This window comes from Conger conger, chromosome 17 (genome assembly GCF_963514075.1).
Source record: "Conger conger chromosome 17, fConCon1.1, whole genome shotgun sequence".
Taxonomy (NCBI): Eukaryota; Metazoa; Chordata; class Actinopteri; order Anguilliformes; family Congridae; genus Conger; species Conger conger.
The window spans coordinates 19343743-19366109 of NC_083776.1; the positions used below are offsets into that span (position 1 = coordinate 19343743).

At 41.5% G+C, this 22367-nt stretch overlaps 1 protein-coding gene across 1 annotated transcript in view; it reads left to right on the forward strand.

Moving 5' to 3' along the window:
- gdap2 (ganglioside induced differentiation associated protein 2) overlaps positions 1-15011 on the forward strand; it is a 29330-nt gene extending 14319 nt beyond the window's left edge. The window contains exons 11-15 of the mRNA XM_061225680.1: positions 1360-1436; positions 2983-3122; positions 7308-7362; positions 7895-8038; positions 14164-15011. Of these exons, the coding sequence (XP_061081664.1) occupies positions 1360-1436; positions 2983-3122; positions 7308-7362; positions 7895-8038; positions 14164-14205 (458 nt within the window). The 3' untranslated portion in view covers positions 14206-15011. The remainder of the gene's footprint in view (positions 1-1359; positions 1437-2982; positions 3123-7307; positions 7363-7894; positions 8039-14163) is intronic.
- The last annotated feature ends 7356 nt before the right edge of the window (positions 15012-22367 follow it).

The window sequence follows — 22367 nt, forward strand, 5'->3', positions numbered from 1 at the left end:
TTGACATGTTGTGTGTTCAGACATGCTCTTCTGCATACCACTGTTGTAATGTGTTGAGTTTTTCTGAGACACTCAAACCATTTTTTTTTTTTTTTCATTCGGATAGTTCATGTGACCCATATCTGCGTGATCTTATGCATTGCACTGCTGCCACACAATTGGCCGATTAGATAATCGCATGAATAAGTAGGTATACAGATGTTCCTCAAAGTGCTCAGTGAGTGCGTATCATATAAAAGCAAGCAAAATTATGCATTAGATGTTGATACCTGTTGAACATTATGCAACTTTAATAATGTTATCCCAGAATACAGCACACATACATAAAACTGACACAGACAGATGTTCACATGTCTGGAGTCCAAACCAAGCTCAGACGATCTGCATCACGGCCCGTGTGTCATGGTTTTTATGGCCGTTATATGGACCGCAGTGTCAGCAAAACCAGCGGTGCCTTGGAGAAAAGCAGGGGGACTGTACAGATTGCCCCAGTTATGAACCAAACAACACGCGCAAACGGCTTATGGAAGTGATAAGTTTGAATGCAAGCCTGTCATCATAAATTGCTACCAGATATTTCAGTGGCAACGACTGTCTACCTTTACCAAATGACTGGACAGAATCGCCTCTGAAATGTGATAGTTTTTATAACTGGTTTATGTTGTTGGAAACATCTTGCCTATCTCTACCCTCAAGCTGTCAAAGTCGTTCAAGTCCAAGTGGTGTGTCATTCATGAACGATGCATTGTTTTTGAACAAATCTTATTTGGTCAACGGAAGGAGCTGACTCATTTCCATGTAATGATTTGTTCCTTTAGTGCCACTCTGCCGACTATACATGTATTTTTTAACGCAGTTTAATTGTTGAAAAACATCTGTGAAGAGAATACACCAGTATATGCTACGGTCGGAATTTGCCTACCTTGGACAGTAGGTGACTGTCCATGGTAGGTTCTGAGCTGTTTTTCATTGAACGCGTTTGAGAATGTACCTGCCGAACCGGCTTTCATTTGGTCCTAGCTAGCCAAGACAAACTGATTACTTATCCTCTGTGCTGTTTAAATTACGACATTGCTGTCTAGTGTTACCGAATGAGCAATTTGCATTGACACCCGGGACATGAACTGTAGCGTATGCCTAATGTCATATTTAATTGCTGTTTGTGTATATGAAGGTCCTGTTCTTCTATTGTAAGCCAAGAGCAGGAAGACTTTTCCATGTAAATATTCTGTCATTTTTGGTGTTTTGGCGTGCGTGTGTGTGTGTGTGTGCGTGCACCCACGTTGCTCGGGGATCTTGCTTTCTGTGCTCGTCTTGGTCCAAGCGCTGTGCCTATTTCCTGTTTGTTTGTGTCCACAGGAGTGGACACCTGTGGACGTACAGTTATGGTGCTGGTTGGGCGGAATATTCCAGTGACCCTGATAGACATGGAGAAGGTGAGGCGATCAGTCACGGTACTCTCCAAGTCTGGGTGTTCTGAACTTAATATAAGCAAAGATGTGTGCACTGCCCAGAGCCGACTTTATTAGTTAATTCGAAGCAAATAATACATTTGAATGTTTGGTATGCAAAAGTGTCAGCTTGTGAGAGAATACTTCTGGCAGCTATATCTGGTTTTTACATTGTCCTTTATCGAAACAATCCTGTACAACTATGCCAAATATGCACTATTAAAGTCACTGGACCGCACAAATTGAAATATCTAGCATCGAATATCGAGTTCACCAGTACCCCCGTTCATTATCATATTGTTTTTCAGTCCTGTGTCCACCAAATTTCATACACTTGGTACAACCCGACCAACCCGGCCAAGCTCTAATTTACCTGGAAAATGAGTGCACTTCAGGGGATGATAAAATCTGATGACTGTTTATGTAATGGAGGACGGAGCTGCTCAATATCGCAGCATTTCAAGCCTGTGCTGACCATCTGTGTTAAAATATGTAGCCTATAAGTGATTCCGTGTGGAGCTGTCCTCCTTGGCGTGGCCGGGGGCTTATAGTAGAGTTTCCAGGACGTTAGCTAGTCAGTTGAGACTGAGGCGCTGTCATCGTGTGTGCGGTGCTGTTATCCGCTATGCGGCGCTGTTATATTGCCCGTGTGCAGCTGGGAACAAGCGGTCGTATTCAGGGGCCCGAACTTCACAGTGAACACGCCCTGGCCCAGCTCAGGCCACGGGCCGGGTCTGCTGGCCGCACCTTTACACGGCGCGGTCCGACACAGACGGGCTAACCGAAGCGCTCGTGTAAACGATTCCGCGGTATTAAAATATAGCTGTACTTGTCAGGTGGGTCTGGGGTGAATTTGCATTGATCCAAGTTATTGTAATTATGGTCTGGCCCCGCCAAACATCTGCTTATAAAAAACAACCAAAAAATCAGCCTGAGTGTAAATTAACTTGTCGACCCCGGCAGTACAGCGCTGTTCAGCGCAGAATGAGCAGCTCTGTTAGTATAGCGCTGTTCAGCTGTGCAGAATGAGCTGCTCTGTTAGTACAGCGCTGTTCAGCGCAGAATGAGCTGCTCTGTTAGTACAGCGCTGTTCAGCGCAGAATGAGCTGCTCTGTTAGTACAGCGCTGTTCAGCGCAGAATGAGCTGCTCTGTTAGTACAGCGCTGTTCAGCGCAGAATGAGCTGCTCTGTTAGTACAATGCTGTTCAGTTGTGCAGAATGAGCTGCTCTGTTAGTACAGTGCTGTTCAGCTGCGCAGTCGGATGCTGGGTTTAATGAGCAGTTTACGCAGGCAGACTGAAGATTCCAGAACTTTCCTCATGTTTCCAGACTGGGACAGCCCTATGCCGCTCTGGTTCGTTATGTAGCCCCCCTCCATATGATGACTTCATTATTATGGCTGCCGACTCAGTGCAGTTGGGTTTCATTGGCTGCCACGTGTTCCCCATAACGGAAAGAGAGGGTAACATGGGGGAAAGTGGCCAGGTGATGTGGAGCCAGTGTCCGTCATGCTCTGACATGTCTGCTGCAGGCTCTGCTCTACTTCATTCACGTCATGGATCACATCGCGGTCAAGGAGTATGTGATGGTGTACTTCCACACGCTAACCGGGGAACACAACCACCTGGACTCGGACTTCCTCAAGAAGCTGTACGACATCGTGGACCCCAAGTGAGTGGGGAAGCGCAGGGGGGATTTCAGCCAATCCTGTTGGTTTATTGTGTTGTGTTGTCATGTTGGTTAATGCTGAACTGCAGAAGAAATCGTATGTACCCATGATGCTTCACTCCCTTGGCAGGCTGTTTGACTGCGGCCCTTGGTTTGCTTCCCAGTCCCCCCCCAAAACTGCAGTAAAGAGACTCAAATTCTCCATCTCTTTTCCTATATTTCTTGAACAGTCCCCTGTACGGTGTGTGTAAGACATCGCTTCGGTAGTGCTTCAGCTTCTTGTCTCCTTGTTTAAGTGCTCCACTGGGTTTGCAGCGAGGCTAAGGGGGTCTGCGTTAGGGTGTCTGCTAATTGACAGCAGCGTGATGTAATGAAACGGGTGAATGGTCCTGCACTTTGGTTCAGTTGGTTTGTGTTCCACTGGGTTTTTATCTGGCTGAGGTTTGCTCCTGCCTCAGGAGTTTGCTGTGTTGTGTTTCTGCTGGTTTCGGTAGAGTAAAAATTGCACAGGCGCATACACATACACACACATGCAAAACACAAACAGACTCACACACACACACACACACACACACACACACACACACTCACCTGCGCAAACACACACACACACACACACACACACTCTCACTCACATGCGCAAACACACACACACACACTCACTCTCTCACTCTCTCAAACACTCACATTCTCACATACATGCGCACACAGGCACACTCACATTCTCTCACACTCGTGCACCTATGCACATGCCCTCATTCAGCTTCTATTGGTGAACACACACACACACGTACTCTCACGTTCTCACACACACTCTCTCTCTCACATTCTCTCTCACTCATGCACACTCACTCTCACTCACACACACACTCTCATTCACTCTCTCTCATTCACTCTCACTCATGCTCACTCACTCACTCACTCACTCACTCACTCACTCACTCACTCACTCACTCACTCACACACACACTCTCACACACTCACATTCTCTCACGCTCACTCTCACTCTCACTCACTCTCACTCTCACACACTCACTCTCTCACACTCATGCACACACACACACACTCACATTCTCTCACACTCATGCACACACACACTCACTCACACACACTCACTCACTCACTCTCTCACACACTCATTCTCTCACACTCATGCACACATGTACATGCCCTCATTCAGCTTCTAATGGTGAACGCACATGCACACTCTGCCATGTTCCTACACTCGTCGACTAATCAGAAGCACAAGCGTATACACGAGGTGGAGGAACACAGTGATACAACACTGTATTGTATTTATTAATGTATTTTTTCATTAATTTTTTATGTAATGCGTTATTTTTGTTATGTATTTATTGCTCCTTCCGCAGTCTATTAAGATCATTATCAATCCACACAGATCTTATCATGGATTATCCTGTTTATAGCTGTGAATCATTAAACTAGTGAAAATAACTCCCAAAAAATAACTTTCTCAAAATGAAAGCAAGATGATGACACAATGATATCTGGAAAACCACCACTGTCATCCCATTAGGGGTATTGGCTTCCATTGTAATTTAAACTAAGAGACTAGCTAGCAACCCAACATTCATTCTCATCCTTCTCTTTCCAGCCTTGGAGCAAGCCAGGTTTGCCATCCCTAGTGTAACTTGGTATTAAAATTGAAAGTCTCACAGGATGTTTTCTATCATGATGCCTATCTAGCCATCTACTACACTGTCGTTTCGCAAAACCGTGGCCTTCGTTCAGTTCAGTGCCTATGTGATGAGACTTGCTAAATGTAAAAAATATGGCACGCGTTTACACCAAGCTGCTTTGCTAGCTACATGTCTATGTAACCAAGATATTTCATGCAAAACAATTAATGTAAAATACTGATGGTATGCTATTTTTTGATGTCATTTATTTGCTATTTTGAGTTTCCTGTAAAACTTTATTTGCACAGGTTGAAAAGATCTGAGTTACTATGAGGCGTGTTCGTGTCCTTTAGACATTTTAGCTCTGGAGCTGTCCTACTTTCTGGCAGTTTGGCTTGTTGCCAGTTTATGCCTGTTTTACATTTGATTGATGGCGCCGGTGTTCATGTTGCAGTCGGTGTGTATTAAAACGATATGCACATTTGTTTTGCATGCTTTCATCTCGGTTGTCTAAAATTCTGTTATGCAGGCACCCCGTCAAATTGCGGAGAAGAAGTATATGTGTTGTATATGGCTGGTGTTATATGATTGATTCCTGTTTTTTTCTTTTTTTTTTTTTTTAAATGTGCTTGGGTATTTTTATTTTCATACATTGTAGATGATTACCTTGCTATTTATCACATATTGAAGAATCGCCTGTGTCGCGATGCTGTTGTATATTGGGCAAAGTATGGTGATGGTATAAAAACATACTGTGCAATTCCCACCCCTAGTACACACACAAATGCAAACAAACGCTGCCTCTCATGCACATCCACGCAGACACAAGTACACTGCAGGCTCACGCCCCTGTCTACATTCACACATGCCGCATATTGATTGTGATGTTAACTTTTCCGAAATCAAAGCACATTTTTCTTCTGTGTAAAAAATCGTCTTGATGTTGAAAGAGACCGCTACATCAACACTGGCACGACATAAATGGGAGACAGTGAAGTTTTGTTAGCATTTGCTTTGTTTCTGGAGTCCTGGAAGAGACCAACAACGCTTGTTTGCAATCTCATTATGTAAACTTCCTGATTAGGCACAGAACCGCAGGTGATGCGACCATTCGACGAAGGGGCGAGAAATAGACCGCATCCACAGAAAGACGAAGAGCTCAGACTCTTCACTCTTCATTACAGTATTTCATGTGAAGGGCGGTCATTCCCTTCCCACAGTCCACCGGGGTGAAGTCTACCAAGAACAACATCGCTCTGGCTGTCTGGCCGGCCATCTGTCTGTGCACATTCGACAGTGTGCTCAAGAGAAACATAAGTGCCGGTGGCCTGTCCTCTCTGTTTATTCTTTAAAATTGGCATTGGGACATCGCTCGCTTGAGTCTCTGCCAAAATCTCTCCGGGCTGACCTGAAATGGGACCAATAACATGTTCCATTGGAAACAAGATTAATGTGAAACTGGCCAGTGAAGCTGGACTCCATTTTGACTTTCAGAGCCAGTGAAATAAGGGCCAATGAAACTGGACAGGCCCCAGCAGTGTAAAACTCCCTGTGAACCCTATTGGCTGCCCTTCTCGTTGTTAAGCGCTATGGATGGCAGTGCCCGTTCTGCTTTTGGAAAGGATGCACAGGCATATGCCAGTGTTTGGGAAAGTCAACTGTCGATCATTCAAATAACAACTGAACTTCTACAGAAAAGTTACCCAAACCCCTAATCTCGATCGCATCGTAGTTTTCCCCTCTCTGAACACGAAACATGAGCCTCATTGGTCATCGTTTTCCTGAGGCTGACAGCTTGGCATTCAGAATATTGCGGTCTGTATCTTTTCAGTCCTTTATCTACATGATACTTGTTTGTAGCCTGATGTACAGGCATATGTTCATGGTGGATAGTTCTAATGTGGGACATGATGAATGTATTTGGCTGGCTTTTATTATCCACATTAATAATATTTTGCTTAGCTGTCGCCCATCTTCACATCTCACAGCTTTCTGTTTTAAAAAAAATATTATATTATCCATTTGACTGTACCCAATTTGAACCTGTAGCATATCAGTCAGTGAAGAAGACCATGTTCTTAATGGCTCTATTACACTGCAGCCTGTACCTTTTTTATTATTTATGTGATAGCTCTGTGCCTCCCCTGTGTTCTTTACTGAAATGTCTGTGAGCTTCCCTTGTGTTCTGTACAGGAGTGTCTGTGAGCTTCCCTTGTGTTCTGTACAGGAGTGTCTGTGAGCTTCCCTTGTGTTCTGTACAGGAGTGTCTGTGAGCGTCCCTGTGTTCTTTACTGAAATGTCTGTGAGCTTCCCTTGTGTTCTGTACTGAAATGTCTGTGAGCTTCCCTTGTGTTCTGTACAGGAGTGTCTGTGAGCTTCCCTTGTGTTCTGTCTGGATTTGAATATGTCCAATTGGTCTCAGAGACAGATTGAGGAACTAAAAATGTTTTTTAATCAATAAATTATTTTTATTATAACATGATCTCTGAGCTGGAACAATTGTGCTATTCATTTAATAATATTGTTTATTTTGTCTTGTGTTTTAAAGATTTAAGAAGAATCTACGAGCGTTCTACTTTGTACACCCTACATTCCGTTCCAAGGTAAACACATTTCTCAGATATGGGCTATCTCTGCACATCCCTTCTTTTTTGGACAATGAAGGTATTTATCTCATATTTCAAATTATTTCCTTCTGCATGTAATCCTGAATGGAAAAATTATGAGGGCTAAAATGCTTGTTGTTGGCGTTTCTTACAATTGAGTAGACTAAGCAGGGGGACAATCCACCCTGGAGCAATGTCGGGTTAAGGGCCTTGCTCAAGGGCCCAACAGCTGTGCAGAGCTTATCATGGCTACACTGAGGCTTGAACTGCCAACCTTCCCAGTCATGTACTTTAGCCATTAGGCTACAGGCTCCCCCCAAGATTTCATGCAGCATTATTTTCTGTGTAATCCCGCAGAGATTGCCTGATGGACCCTTGTGTCAGTTTGCAATAAGTGTTAATTTAAGATGTTTGTTCATCCATCCACCGTTCTCAATAAGGCTCATCTCTGCCATGTGTGGAAACCTCTGTTTAACCACACCTCTGTCAGCCATGGCTAACCCCTGCCCCTGTTCCTCGTCCATCTCAGGTGTCCACTTGGTTCTTCAGCACCTTCAGCGTGTCTGGTCTGAAGGAGAAGGTCCATCATGTGGAGACCCTGCACCAGCTCTACGCCTGTATCCTCCCCGAGCAGATCGACATCCCGCCTTTCGTCCTGGACTACGACGCACGGGTGAGCGTCCCCTGATGTTCTCCAGCAGCGCTCTGGCCATATTCCCATCCTCATGGTATTCACATTCATGGCACCACCGCTCTGCTTCCCAAAGGTCTTGCGCTGCCACTGCCAAAATGGATTCCTGCAATTACAGGGTTTTCTCCACATAATTTTGCATACGTCCTGTCGAAGTTGTGCCCTGGGCAATTCTGTGTTCTTTCAGGCATATACTTTAGCTGCTATCATCTGCTTGGTGGCTGAGCTGAATGTCTGAACACATCCAAATGTATAAAGAGTCTGAAAGCACTTTGATAACTTTCCCATATTTTGCACAGATTTTTTTAATATGTCTGTTGTATGGCCGCAGACATAGAAAAAGAGCATACCGTATGTAAGGATGTGCTGCTCACTGGAGTTGTGAGTCTCTTGACGCCCCCCCCCCCCCAGAAGCACTTTGTAGAGCATCTTTGACACAGAGAATCTAGCAACTCAAATACATTTTATTATTAAAATGCTGTTGCTTCTGGTACAACAAATCAAACTGCTTGGAAGGGATGCGTTCAACACCTGGGCACAGAATGAAACGAGACCAAAATCAATGAACACTATTTATGGTAAGTTTTTCGGGTAGTATATATTGAATATAAAGTGAATGAGGAAAAGGTACTGACTGATGTAATTAGTGAAGGTTTAGGTGCTGCTGTTGCACTGCTACACAAGGGGCCACATTCACCCTGGAGCTTGCAATTGAATTAAAGAAACCAGTTATGGAAAGGATTGGGTTACAGCCTTCTCACTAAAAACCCATTTTGTGTCTTTCTGTGGGTATGGTGTCTGCTCCATGCTGACGTTGCCTCAATCTTCAGAAGGATGTTTTCTTAGAGGGGATTATAGTCGGCTGTATCTCAACATTTTTTGAGTTTGTTGAAGAAACCAAATTCTCGCAGAGAGATTACTTTAAAAATAAATTTCCTGTTTGCCACCAAACACAATTTAAACTATCTACCTTCTTTTCTAGGCAGATATTTCTTTTTTAGGATGCTTCCATGGGAATAAAATGCTGTGTAGGTACAGACAAAATGTTGTGGATTTAATGGTCTCCAAATAGCTTTTGTTAAACAAAACACAGTTCAGACTTGAGTATAAGTGCCATGGTGATTATAGTCCATTATTATACAATAGATTATCCAGCAGTGGGAAATTTGTGAGATTTGGGCGTATTTGAGGTACTCCTACTTTGGATATGTCTCAAGGGACTATTAAGGAAACCAGCCTGAACAAGCTGCTTAAGATATGTACAGGCGAGTCTGGTTAACCCTTTCAATATCGCCCTCAAGAGTAACTACAGTGCCACCATACAGCACTCTCGACCTTATACCCTTTCAACCAATCAAAATGTCTGCTATACCATTATTGTGGTATGTGGTGCTGTGGTGGGAGTTTGCCAAAGGGAGTCCTCACAGAAGCCAGAATGGATCCTTTTGTCTCCTGGTGAATAAACCATATGAGGCTTTTCCACTTGAGTGAAATTGCTACCAAAATTGTGTTTTAGGTCTGTGACCAAGATGCTACCCAGGGCAGGCTGATGAAAGCCATCGTGTGCCCAAATAACAGCATCATAGATGCAATCCCTGCCAATTTTTGCACAGCGGTGCACAAGTAGAACAGATTTCCTTACCCTGTCACTGATGATCACAGTGGTCCCTATTTTTGGAATTTTTGGAATGTTGCCTCCTCAGAAGTTAGGATTCTAGAACTCCATGGCTTTCATCTGCTAGCAGTGATTGTTACATTAGCATTAAAATGTTCAGTTAAGAACATTCTGACCACATGGCGTCTTTAAAGTCTGCAGCCTTGTGTTTCCACTTTCCACGGTTGTAGTTCTGAAGGGTATTTTCAGCAGTTAGCAAAATTTGCTCTCTCCTCAATCTTCCAAAGGACAGCATTTATTTTACTGTTTTTATTTCCAGTAGACCTCTCCAGTCCTTTCTTGTGTCTGGTTGCTGTTAATAAAAGGCTGGTGTCCCCGCCGTACGCTGATGAGAAGTGTGTAGGAATGTGTGGATGCTTGCCTCTACACACAGGCCTCTTGAGTTTATTGGAGCTGTGCAACATGCCAGTGGAACAGGCTTCATCCATCTGCTTGGACCTGACGTGTTTTTGTTTTGGCAGAGATTCATGTAAATATGGTCGATTGGCTGCCCAGCCGAAGGGGTATGTGACCAGAAATAGTTTATAATGAATTATAATGATAACCACTTATCAAGCTCATTATCACCGTGTGTGTCATTATCACCGATTCAGAAAATGTGAACATTTAGTAAAACAATTCACACTTCACATCAGTTACTGTTAATATTAGACAAAGGGGCATTACCGCTAAAGGACAGTATGGGAAAGTAATGCTTTAGTTATAAAGAAGGGGGTGAACAAAACAACAGTTTACACAAGTGGCCAAAGATAGCGGGGAACAGAACCTTGTATATTTCATTAGAAAACATGTTATAATGAGATCCCAGTTATTGCTTATGGACTGAGCAGTATAATTACACAGTGAGAGTATAAGGAATCCTGTAATTTTGGTGTCTTTTCCTGTCTTTCAAGTCAAAGTCACAAACATTTTCAGAGTTCTGTTGAACCTCCATTCTGCCCTTGCACTGTATGACCCCACAGCAGTTGTAGTCTAGGAAGGAAGCTTGGAGCTTCAGCAGGCAATGCTGATGGCTGGGATGTGTTTAGCAGGTAATAGTGAGAGTACGGCAGGAGGTCTTTGTATAACATAAGAAACATTCAGCTTAGCGATGCTCTCCTTTTCATAACACTAAAGTGTAACTACTGCTTAGTTTGCCTAACAGCTGAATAGTGTCTTGAACCGTATCAAGCCCGGTCTTGAAATCCCTCAGTGTTTCTGCCTCCACTACATGTCCTGGCAGACTATTCCACACAGTGACCACTCTTTTTATTAGGTAACCATGGTGAGAAGGGGTCTTCAGCAGGTAGTAGTGATGGGAGGAGGTCTTTAGCAGATAATAGTAATGGGAGGAGGTCTTTAGCAGGTAGTGTGGAGGGAGGTTCTGGGTGTTGGAGCACAGTTATGTGACTGAGGTTCAGAGAGGAACTTGAAACCAGGGCCAGTTTTCTCTTGGGGACTGGAATCAGCTTCTAGCATCTGGGACCAGAAACCTGACGCTTTGCCGCTCAGTGAATCATTGTGTGGAATGCCCCTCATGACTGCATTGTGGATCGGCGCTCAAAACTACGACTGATTCATCCCTTTTATGTCTTCTGAATCACATTATTGGATGCCCATTCTCAAGTTGCCTTCAAGTTTTGCACTGAAACAGTACTGCTGTGGTTTAGACAGGCCAATCTGGAAAGCTTGAGTAAACAGCCTGGTGACTGGACGCCTTAAAAGAAAGGGGAGTTTAAAGGCAGAAATGATGTGATTTATGTCTGTATTTAATCTGGCATTCATTCTGGGTCCTTTGAGTGCTTTATTTTCTGCAGCGGAGGATATTTGAACCCTGTTTTCCTCCTGATTGGCTCCAGTTCATTTATCTGCATGCCGTGTTTTCCACTTGAACCAATATTTTCTGGGTCTTGTTCTCTTTGTAGTGGATGTATTCATTCACCCTGGCATAAACAATGGCACCACATCTCTGAAGGCCTGTTCCAAAGATTCGCCACACAACAAGCTGCAAATCGCGCCTCTTTGCAACATTCTAAAACTCACCATCTGCGATTAGGCTTGTTGAATCTCCTGCAATGGCAAGCGTTCTGGGATGTGTAGTTCACACTGCTGTGACATCTCTGCACCATTCTAAGTCGTCGCAGGTCTTTCTTCCAACCTGGACTTCAGCAACGTCAGGTATATCTGCAGTGGATTTTGAAATGATGTTGAGCTCAATGTGCGTGCATTCATTGTCATGACGGGCGTCTGCGACCCTACAAAAATATGCAGGACTGCGACACCCATCGGCGAACATCAAAAGTGACGGATTGACGTCAAAACCAACTCAATTTGTGTCTTTTGTTTTGTTTTTTTGTCAGCGGACATGTTGTACAACACTTTGTCGCCAAAGCATGAATTAGATTGAACTCTCAGGATGTCTCTTAACCTTAGTCTCCCATGTCCGGTGTACATGTCACTGAGCTGATTCTCTCAGTCCTTGTTCTTTGCATTCAGGGGCAATGTGTGCTGCAGACCGGCAGGAAGTGAGTGCAGGGCAGGCCTGATCCCTGCATCTGTCCATCCATTTGTTAACTTTATCTGTTTAGATATGTGTGCATTGGCTGCCATATCCCAGAATGCCTGGCAGAGCAGCACTTCCTGTCTGCTTCTGATTACTAATAATAGGCAGGAAGGGAGTGTATCTGCTTTTAATGGTAACTACCTTTGATTCATAGTAGGTTTCTTTTTTTCTTTTTTCGTGCCTATTTTCTCAGATGTACTGGCAAACACAAATATTGTGTTGCAAGCATTATTGACCTTGTAAGCCTTTTACCTTCCTTGACATGCACTAATCCACAGTGGAGTTTACCATTGTTCCTTTGAACAGCAGAGTAGTTGATGTCTGTTCATAGCATTCTGTTCTTATCCATTTAACATGTCAGTGAACATGGTTGTATGGCAGAAGCTTTGCGGCCACAGTTCACCAATGTGCCATCTGTACTGTTTCTGAAGCTGCTACTTCTGCCGAGAGTCAGTAATGGACAGTAGGTCTGCCCACTCATCCAACACGTTTTCTGTTTTTGGTTAGTTATTTCCAGATGTCTCCCAGTTGGGTCTGTTTTGTGAATGATGAAAAACCCTGTCCGTGTTCGGACAAAGTCCTCTTCATGAAGTCATCTTCGCTGCAAAATGAGTCTTTTTGGTGGGCGTTCTTGTGTTTTATGGTTGCAACGTTTTATGGGTTCTTACCTGGGTTATGGTAAAGCTAGGGTTATGACACTTAGCTTAACTTAAGTAACATACCGACTTGCTTAGATGAGCTTCGGCTCGTACAAGGTAAATGTCCTAGATGTAAGTTTGTGGAGAAAATGGAACTCAGCTTCAGCTTCAGCCACTGCAGTGTGCACAGCCCTGCTGGCTGAAATAGACGAAGTGTTGACACATCAAGGTGAATGCAGAGAAATTGCCTCCAATTGGTCCAAAATATCACATGGTTGGTTGTATGACAAACATTGTCACGTCCGTGTTTCCTGTGGCTGTCATGACCACAGAATCCAAATCTGCCTTGGAGTGTCACTGAACGGAAAGTTTGAAATGACGATAAGCGTACACACGTTTGTATGTGGTGCTGCTGTTGATTTTCAGCCAAACTCGCCGCCTTACCAGGTATACTCCCACCTTAAAGGTACAGCCAGGCAGAACCAGGGTAGCAGCTCTGTGTAAAGGTGGTGTCAGCTGTCCTGTCGGCCAACAGTAATTGTTCAGGTCAGCTCATGCATCATACTGTGTGACCATGTTTAGTTTGGCTCAGATACTTCTTACCTCAGGAAATTAGTCCCGCATTGCACACAGTTTAATTCTTATTTGTTACAGTAATTTTGGGGTATTAAGCCTAGGAACCTGGAGAATTGGGAGGAACGTGCCAGCAAATGTGATTTCGTTTGGAAAAACTTGAAGTGGACTTTCAAACAGAATCTTTTGTTTTACACTTACAGCTTTCGAGGTCTCAATGAAAATGCTTGCCTTTAGCAAGATATTCTTCCAAAGCAGAACTGTATGAAACAATTGGATCAACAAAGAAAGGGGTATACCGTTTCCCAGAACTGTTACGCACGAACATGAACTCTTATTTCTGTGTCAAAATATTCCAGCTGTCAATGATGCGGTTCTTATGTGGGAAGAGAGAGGACTTTTTTGGATTGTAAGGGTATAAAATTAAATGCATGAAATGTATTAGTCCTTAATAGTCAGCCCTTTTTCAGAGAAACTTGAACAGTTAAGGTGAAGTACCTTGGGGTAGCAACATTTACACTGCCTGTAATTTGAGCCTGTGACACTCAAGTCCGCTGTCTGCTGCATCCCAAAAATATTTACCCATGTCCCCGGAGGACTTTTTGATTTGCGCCTTTTGAGTTAGTGGTGGGTTTTTGAAGGGCGTAGGCTGACCGCTGTCCTGTCTTTTCTGTTGTAGATGAATGGTCCGTACCACTCGGCCCACTCCCCTGGTCTATGAAGAAGCCTGGAATACGTCCCCAGGACTGGGTCTCTCAGTGTTTACCGTTAGGTATTCAGCTGCCCGACACTGAATGCACACAACACGCGTATGCTTTATACTGTAGCCGAGCTACGACAGGACGTACCAGTGGCCACTGCAGGTGCACTCGGGCCCTGAACCTTCCTCTGACACCAGCAAGCCTGCAAGGACTTTCTGCTGTCTCCAGGGTCCATACTGAGAAATCTGTCTATTTTACTGCCTGAGTACAATCAGTGTGTCTGTGTGTGTGTGTGTGTGTGTGTGTGTGTGTGTGTGTGTGTGGAGCCATAGGACCTTCCCTGGAATCTCTGAACGTACCGGACATTTCGAAGGTACGCCGCAGATGTGTCTTAAATGCCCCAGGCCGTGTCCGTCTCCGTGAAGGTGCCAATGTTGGTGTGGGTACCTGTGACTGTGGCCGCTCTGGCATCTGTCCGTCAGTCAGTCCCTCTGTGGCCAAAGACATTTCTCCATGTTTCAATGAGCCGTCGGTCATCGGAAATGCGACGCTCGCCTCTGGAGCGTTACTCCTGCTGCTGGAATGTGCAGAATCCCCTCCCGAGATTCCCAACACAAGTGCTCCAGATCTCAGCCCACCTCTACACTATTCCTTAGTTGGGCATTTCTAAATGGGTGTTGCTACATGTCTGTCTTTGTCTTTGAAACATACACCGTGCTTGTACGAGTAAATAATTTAAATGTTCTGTGTGTGCGTTTTTGAGTTGATATTGTGTTGCCTTTATGAACCATAATCATACCATTAAAGTTTGAAGACTTGTACAGAATTCTGGGTGTGTAATGTAGAAGCATTCTTCCTCAGGTGAACCGGTCCTGGAATTACTGTGGCATGCCTGAAAGTTTGGCTGCTGGAACAAACTAAAAGCGTGTAAAACCGGACCGTTTAGGGCCGAGTGCCACCATGCACTGCATGCAGTACACAGTACACCGCACGCACACTCGGATTGTCTCTCTCAAGCACACATCACTGAAGTAGTAATTAACCTGGGTCAAATACCTAATTGTTTTGGATTCAAACACTTTTCCGTGCTTGATTGATCTTGCCTGGGCCAACCAAGAGGACCAGAAAGTCTTTTTGAGAGCATTTCATTGGTTCCAATATACCAGACAAGCTCAGTAAAGATCATAGAAAAGTGTTTGAATCCAGAAACAATTATGTATTTGACCCAGGTCTGATTAACATCCTCATCAAAAGCCTAGTGTCTGGGGCTTTGTGACATTTCCTGTAAATTCTCTGGCCGATCACTGATCATGTGCTGTTTGCGTGTCCCTCCGTGTTTGTACGGTTTGCTTATAATTGTTGTGCAAGGTGTTGTTTTGTACGCATTTTTCCTTCACAGGTTGGATGTGAGTGTGTGAAGGAGAGAGGGTCTGCACATGTGGCGCTTTTCAGCCAAAGTCCACATGGTCAGTTATCTTTGCAAATGTGTCTCATGCTATCACCGCTGTACTGCTGGTGGCACAGCACATGCCGTTTCCTGCATCATTGTGCAACATTTCCATGGGTGCTGCTGTACAAGCATGACAAACAGTCATCCAGAATGTGTGGCCAGACATGACATGTTACAGTGTAAAATAGGTGTGTATGTTCCCGTGTGGGTTATGAATTAGGCTGTGCATGTTCATGTGAATAGCTTATGTAGGCTGAGTAAGCCTTGTTTGGAGTAAAGTGCTTTCTTGGGTCTGCTTGATGGCCCTCATTCGTCATAATCATTGACATTCACAATTATTTTAAATCTGAATTTGCTTGTGCTTGTGATTAAATATCACTTTTGTTCTTTCATTTCGGCTTCTTGACAACAACCCAAAAGAGCATGCGTAGATTACTTGTCTGGTCGGTTTTAAATGGTTATTTATTGATATTTATATTTTATAGTAAATTAAGATTAATGGTAGTTGATTAGGAGCCTTTGTGTGTACGCCGGTCGGTTGTCCATTGTACAGGAATGAATTCAAAAAGAAATCAATACTGGTATGGCAATGCTGTCAAGCCGGTTTTCTGTTTTTAATATAAAGTGTTGTATTCAAAATGGAAAAAACATGTTTCATAAGTATCAGATATGGGCTTCCTCCATTTAAATGGGTCATGCACAGGGTGGTGTGTCTATAGCTGAGGTGTATGTGCTGAAACGCTGAGCAGCATTTTCATATTGTAGGTGTGGCGTTGTGCAAAATTGATTTTCATTTTGTCATCCTGCCCATTACCCCCCTCCCCGCCACGCACACAACATAAATCCACACAATCTTCCATGAAATTACGAGTACAATAGTGCAGTGCTCTGTTGTAAAATATATATTTTTAAGACTCCATGTCCGTATTTCCTCTGAGAATTATTTGAGTTCCTGCTGCAACAGGTTTAGCTCATTTTCCAGAGCTGTGCCAAAACAGAGCCTCCACATTCCACCAGATATCTCTGTATCGTAAAGCATCAAATAAAGGAAGCTTCAAACCCCAAAACGGAATCTGTGAGCAGTTTGTTTTTAATGCACACATTCATATAAATCACACAGATTTTGTCAATGTGCAATGTGACTCAATGGCGTTTTTATAACCAGTATCTAGTGTTTATTTTCTCTTTACTATTCCTGTCTAATCGGCCTTTCTTTGCCTGCGATTGGTGAAAATTGGTGTTCGTTCCATTTGTCTTCAGACTTAAACCAGGTTAAGTCTAGAACTGCGGACTGAAGGCCCTTGAAAGATTCGGTATGGGAAAATCATCAACAGTCCCCACTCATATTTAAATAAATAAAGGTGATGACTCCACATCGAACTGTCAACCATGCAAAGGTTGTTTCTGAACATCTGTATTAGTACAAAATAGGATGATCGTAATGTGTTTTGTACTTTCAATATAACTCACTACTTTGTTATTTTATAAAATGTTCTTTATCAAGAATGTGAATAAATCTGCAATATATCCGCAATAACCACACAAATAGTTCTAAATGTGTAAAAGTACCCAGCTCCACTTCCTGGAAGCTGGCACCTCCACTCCACTTCCCTTACTTGTGATTTTGCATCATTGAGTTAGTACTAACTAGTGGGCATCTATCAATTTCTCTCAAAATCTGTCTCGTCCAATCACCGATCTTTCAAGCAGTAGCACACATTCCTCCCCCTCTTCATATTAATCAAGTTGATTCCCTGCCCTTCATGAATTCCCCCCGAAAGATGAGTTTCCCTCAGGCATATGTCTTATTGTGTAAGCTGCTGCTGTTCTCGCTTCTGTTCCTGTGAAGATTGTGTGTTTGCATTAATATGGTTGAGATTAGGGTTAGGAATACTATTCGGGATGAGGCAGTTATGCTCAGTAGCCAGGGCTAAGAAAGCTTGATGTATTTTTATCGTTTTAATGAATGTGAACTATAATAAATATATTTGCATTTCTTGTCTGATGACCTTTTCCGTTTTGCCACAGAAAAAGATCCATCCATTTCCATATCCAGTTGAATGTTGTACACAAACCCACTCAGTTATTTCACCATGGGTGTTGAATAAGCATGATATTTCTACAGAATAAGTTCCAGATTTTGCCCTGAAATCAATTTGGATCAATTTTGATCATATCTTCAAAAGCATCTCAATTTCTATATCTCACTTTGGTTTATTGAAGAAATATGATTTTGTGTCCAAGAAAAATGGCTAAGACACTTTCTCTCACACTCTACACTCTTCTATTTTGCTGGGGTTTTTTTTTTTTTTTTTTTTAAATATGCAAGTCTGATGTATTTTCCCATTTTCCACACAAATGTTTTTTGAACCAAAAATGTCTTCATGTGGCGCTTTCTTAAATAAATCAGATTTTACAGATTTAACATGCTGCATGTGAATGAAAACTTCACAGAAGGAAATAAGCAGAGGCTTGTGCACAGAGTAGTATCATGAGCTGCTGGTCTGGCTAGAAGATACAAAGAACAGAAAGGCCAGCTGTTGCTGGTATTGTGAACCACACACTGGAAAAAAAGGAAAAAGAGACTGTGACATTAAAAACAAGTCTGCCCCAACTGAAATCTCATTATGATTTTCTGCTAAAAGGTTTCTCCACATAAATGTCTTGAAACATATGTTCAATTTATTTCTTCATATTAATCATACATTTCTCATTCCTTATCCATTTCAATAATAAAAATACATACTTAATTTTTTCACTTTTTGGACAAAAGACTTGAAACATGCTGTGCTCAATTTATTTATTCATATTAATCGTATACATCTCATTCCTCATCAATTTAAAAAATAGAAATACATACTTAATTCTTTCACTTTTCAGACAAGACTAAAGTCGTATGCATTTTTATGAATTTCTGCTAAAACCCTTTTTCACTTTTTAGACAAGTTTTTTCCTCGTAAAATATACCATAAAAATAAATGTTATTTTAAAACTTTATTCACTTTTTGGATAAAAGTTTATAGTCTTATGCATTTTTAAGATTTTATGCCTATTCTTTTTTCTGAAAAATGTCTTGAAACATGTGTTCGATATATTTTTTTCATATTAATCATATACATCTAATTCCTCATCCATTTCAACAATGAAAATGCATGCTTATTTTTTTCACTTTTCAGACATGGGATTAAGACATGCTATTTTTAAATGCATGAAATTGGGTGTCTTTTCCTGGAGTGACTTAAATTTTTTTTTTTAAATGTATAGGGGTGGTAAACCATCAGGGTGAAATCATTTTTGAACCATGCAGTTATGAGATCAGAAGTCAAAGACAGAGATTTATTAATTACATCAAATGCAGGTGCAGTCTGTACACTGACAAAATACAGCGTCTCTGGACTGGAAAGTTGGAGAACAATTATTCACTGATTTATTGATGAGTGACAGGTTATTTGAAAAGTATTGATTTAGTGTTGGAAAATCAGTATGGCTTCAGCGTAGGGGGTCTCGTGGGATTGGATCACCCTGTGGACGCAGGGTGCATCCGAACTATGAACAAGATTAGGGCTATTCTTCTATTTTTTTATTGTATTTTAGTAATGATTTTTTCCATCATTTCCTTATAATTTCCAACACATTATAATTTTATTCTGGTGTTTGAGTCAACATGATTTCTAGTCCATATGAATGGAAAGCCCACAAATGAAATGTTTTTGCACATTTTCATTTAACTTTTTAGAGGACACCCCAGCTTTATTTTTTGGAAAATACAGTTTTTATTAAATTGTATTTAATTAAAATTTTATTGGTGTTCTCTCTATATTTAAATTATTTCTCACATCTAGTTGTAAATGTCATTTACTTAAGGCAAGAAGAAGAAGAAGAAGGTCTTTTTTTAAGAAAAATCACATTAATTAATTACATTTTTTAATAAATTTTTTTTAACAATCACAATATTATTATAATATTTTCATTTAAACTTCCAATGAGAATGTTAAGTCCTACCTCAATATAATTCTATCATAATTCATGTGTTAAATACAAACCTGCAAGTCCAAGTACTGTAGCAAAGCTGTTAATTGGCATGTTTATGTATAACTTCACTATTCTGATTTCCACAAGTGTGTGACTTGGGGGCAAGGCTTGTGTGCTGTAAATCTGAATTTTTAAACTACTTTATAAAACACTAGATGACAGCATTTTTATTAAATCACTGGCTCAGAAAAATTTGAATAATCTAATAACTGCAGATCGAGACGATTGGAAACAGTTTCAATTTTCGGGGAAAAAAGGCACATGGAAACATTTAAGAATTAAAGAAAGCACCTTGTTTGCATTTAAAAAGAATCCAGTCCTATGCCTGAATAATTAATCAAGTAGTGTCATCTGAGGCTTTCTGAAATCATGCGACACCACTTTTCCCCGAGGAAAGCCCTTCCAAAAAACACCTGCCCTAGTGTGGGGGGGGGGGTTATGCTTGAGTTCACATGATTGTTTTCAGCCCACAATTGTAAATTTGCTTTCATGTTTTAATGGGAACACCGCTCGTGAAGATAAGATTGGGGACATGCTTTTAGAAGGACATTAGGTTCCTCCTGTACCCATGTAAGAGAGAACTTGGAACTGCTCAGCTAGTCTTTGAGCTTTGATTGCGTCCCATAAGCACTAGCACTGGGAACATAAAAAATACCTACTCTTCAATGGCTCAGTTCATTTGAAAATAGTTAGGATTTCAGATAAAAATATCTATTATTGCTCTTCTGTGGTTTGCTTTAACAACCTAAATATTTAATTCTTATATAATTAATGTATAGTATTGCACGATTCCCAAGTAATCAGAATCACCGTAAGCAGAAATTTCAGAAGATCTTTGCACCTTAAGCATTACTGTTGTTACATGGAATATTTCAAATAAGACAAATAATAGCTTATCGCACAAATTCATGTAAACAAAAGCATGTCCCACTTATGTCTGACATTTACTAAAGCACAAGTAAATAAAATAGCACTGCAGCTCCTCTGTTTGGATGTATGGACAGCTAATAAAAAGCACTGTCCTGAAATGTCCTAGAAGGCCAAGAGAGCAGGGAAATCAGTGCAGGCCTGGAAGAAAGTGATTTATTTTGGCCGTCCTCCTCATGTCTCGAGGCCGGGGAGTGTGCGCTTGATTTTATTGTTTTATTCACCTCCCTGCCCCCCCAATCCCCTGAACATCTGGGACATATCATTACCCCTGGCCTCTTACAGCCACTGTCCTCCCTCTCTCCGCTCCTATCCCTCTATGGTCCAGCGTGAGGTAAGGGTCAGCGTTACAGTGCATAAGTCATGGGAAACCAAAATCACTTGCTGTGAATGGAACAGAAAGCTTAGGCCGGCCTCTCAGTACTGAAAACTTATTGACATTGTATGTCATCATACAATCACATTTGCATCATCATACAATCACATTCACATTATCTAATGGTGACAAAATTATTGTAACCCAAAGATATAGATGGATATAAAACTCAGGACACCTGTACTGTATGTCTCTGAAGATATGTGTACCACCTTAATTTAAGGCAGTTAACCAGTTATTGCACTGGCATTATTATAAATGATAAAATTAGCGTGACTGTCGCTTGCTGGCTAGCCTCGATAATATTAATGATGCATTACATTACATTTATTTGGCAGACACGTTAATCCAAAGCTACATACAATAAGTAAAATCTTAATGAGGAGAGGAAGTAGAATAAATCGAAAACACCCACCAGCGCTCCAACAACTCTCAAATTAAATCTCTTCTTCAAAATATCTACAATATTTCAGTCATGCAACTCACATCAGATCAGAATCTTTTCCCCCATGACACTATTTGGTCATACTTTGGTCAGACATTTATTGCTTCTTTATATACTGTGATAGCGTTTATCTCATTATGTTGACTTTGGATTAAACTTCCCTCTGAAGTGAACAGTTATTTATTTTGTATGAGCACTAGAGTATGGCTGTAAGTTAGATTTCTGATTAAATCTTTATAAAAAGCAAAAACGTTTTTTTCCATTGCAATGTGACAACATTAAGCCTTCCACAGTCAGGAGACAAAAGCAGAATATTGAGGAGAATGTTGAATCCATTTAAACAGTTTCATTTTTCTTTTGAATATTCTATAACACCGTCAGGGGTATTCTCCATTTTTGGAGAGATGGCAACATTGCACAGGTGTATAAAAATTTTTTAAAAAGTAGAAGAAAATAAGCTGAGCTAGAGAGGTAAAATAAACCCTTGGGGAGCACGCCACAGTGAAAGCTGGGCTTCTTCGAAATTCAAACATTGTTTAATACGCACACTAACAATCAATTTGCAAGATTTAAAGAAATAATCAGGAAATACATGAACAGTTAGGTAAGCTACAAGGCTTGATAAAAAAAATTGAATCAATTACTACACATTTCAGGTGACCCCATTTGAATTCCGCGGGACCCCACGTGGGGTCGCGACCCCAAGGTTGAAAAACACTGTGTTAAAGGATAATTAATTTTAATGAGGTAATATATTGTATTTGTAATATATTTTCCATTGGCCTTTCTGAGTATATCATATTTATTGCATTATTTTTTGTAAACTACAGAATTTAGTGCAGTTGGATTTTTCTTTTTTTGTTGTTGAAATTCCATCCAATTTACCCGGACCTTCAGTAAACAAAGATTTGTTTAAATAAACATAGTGAGTACTATCCAAGTTTACTGAGGG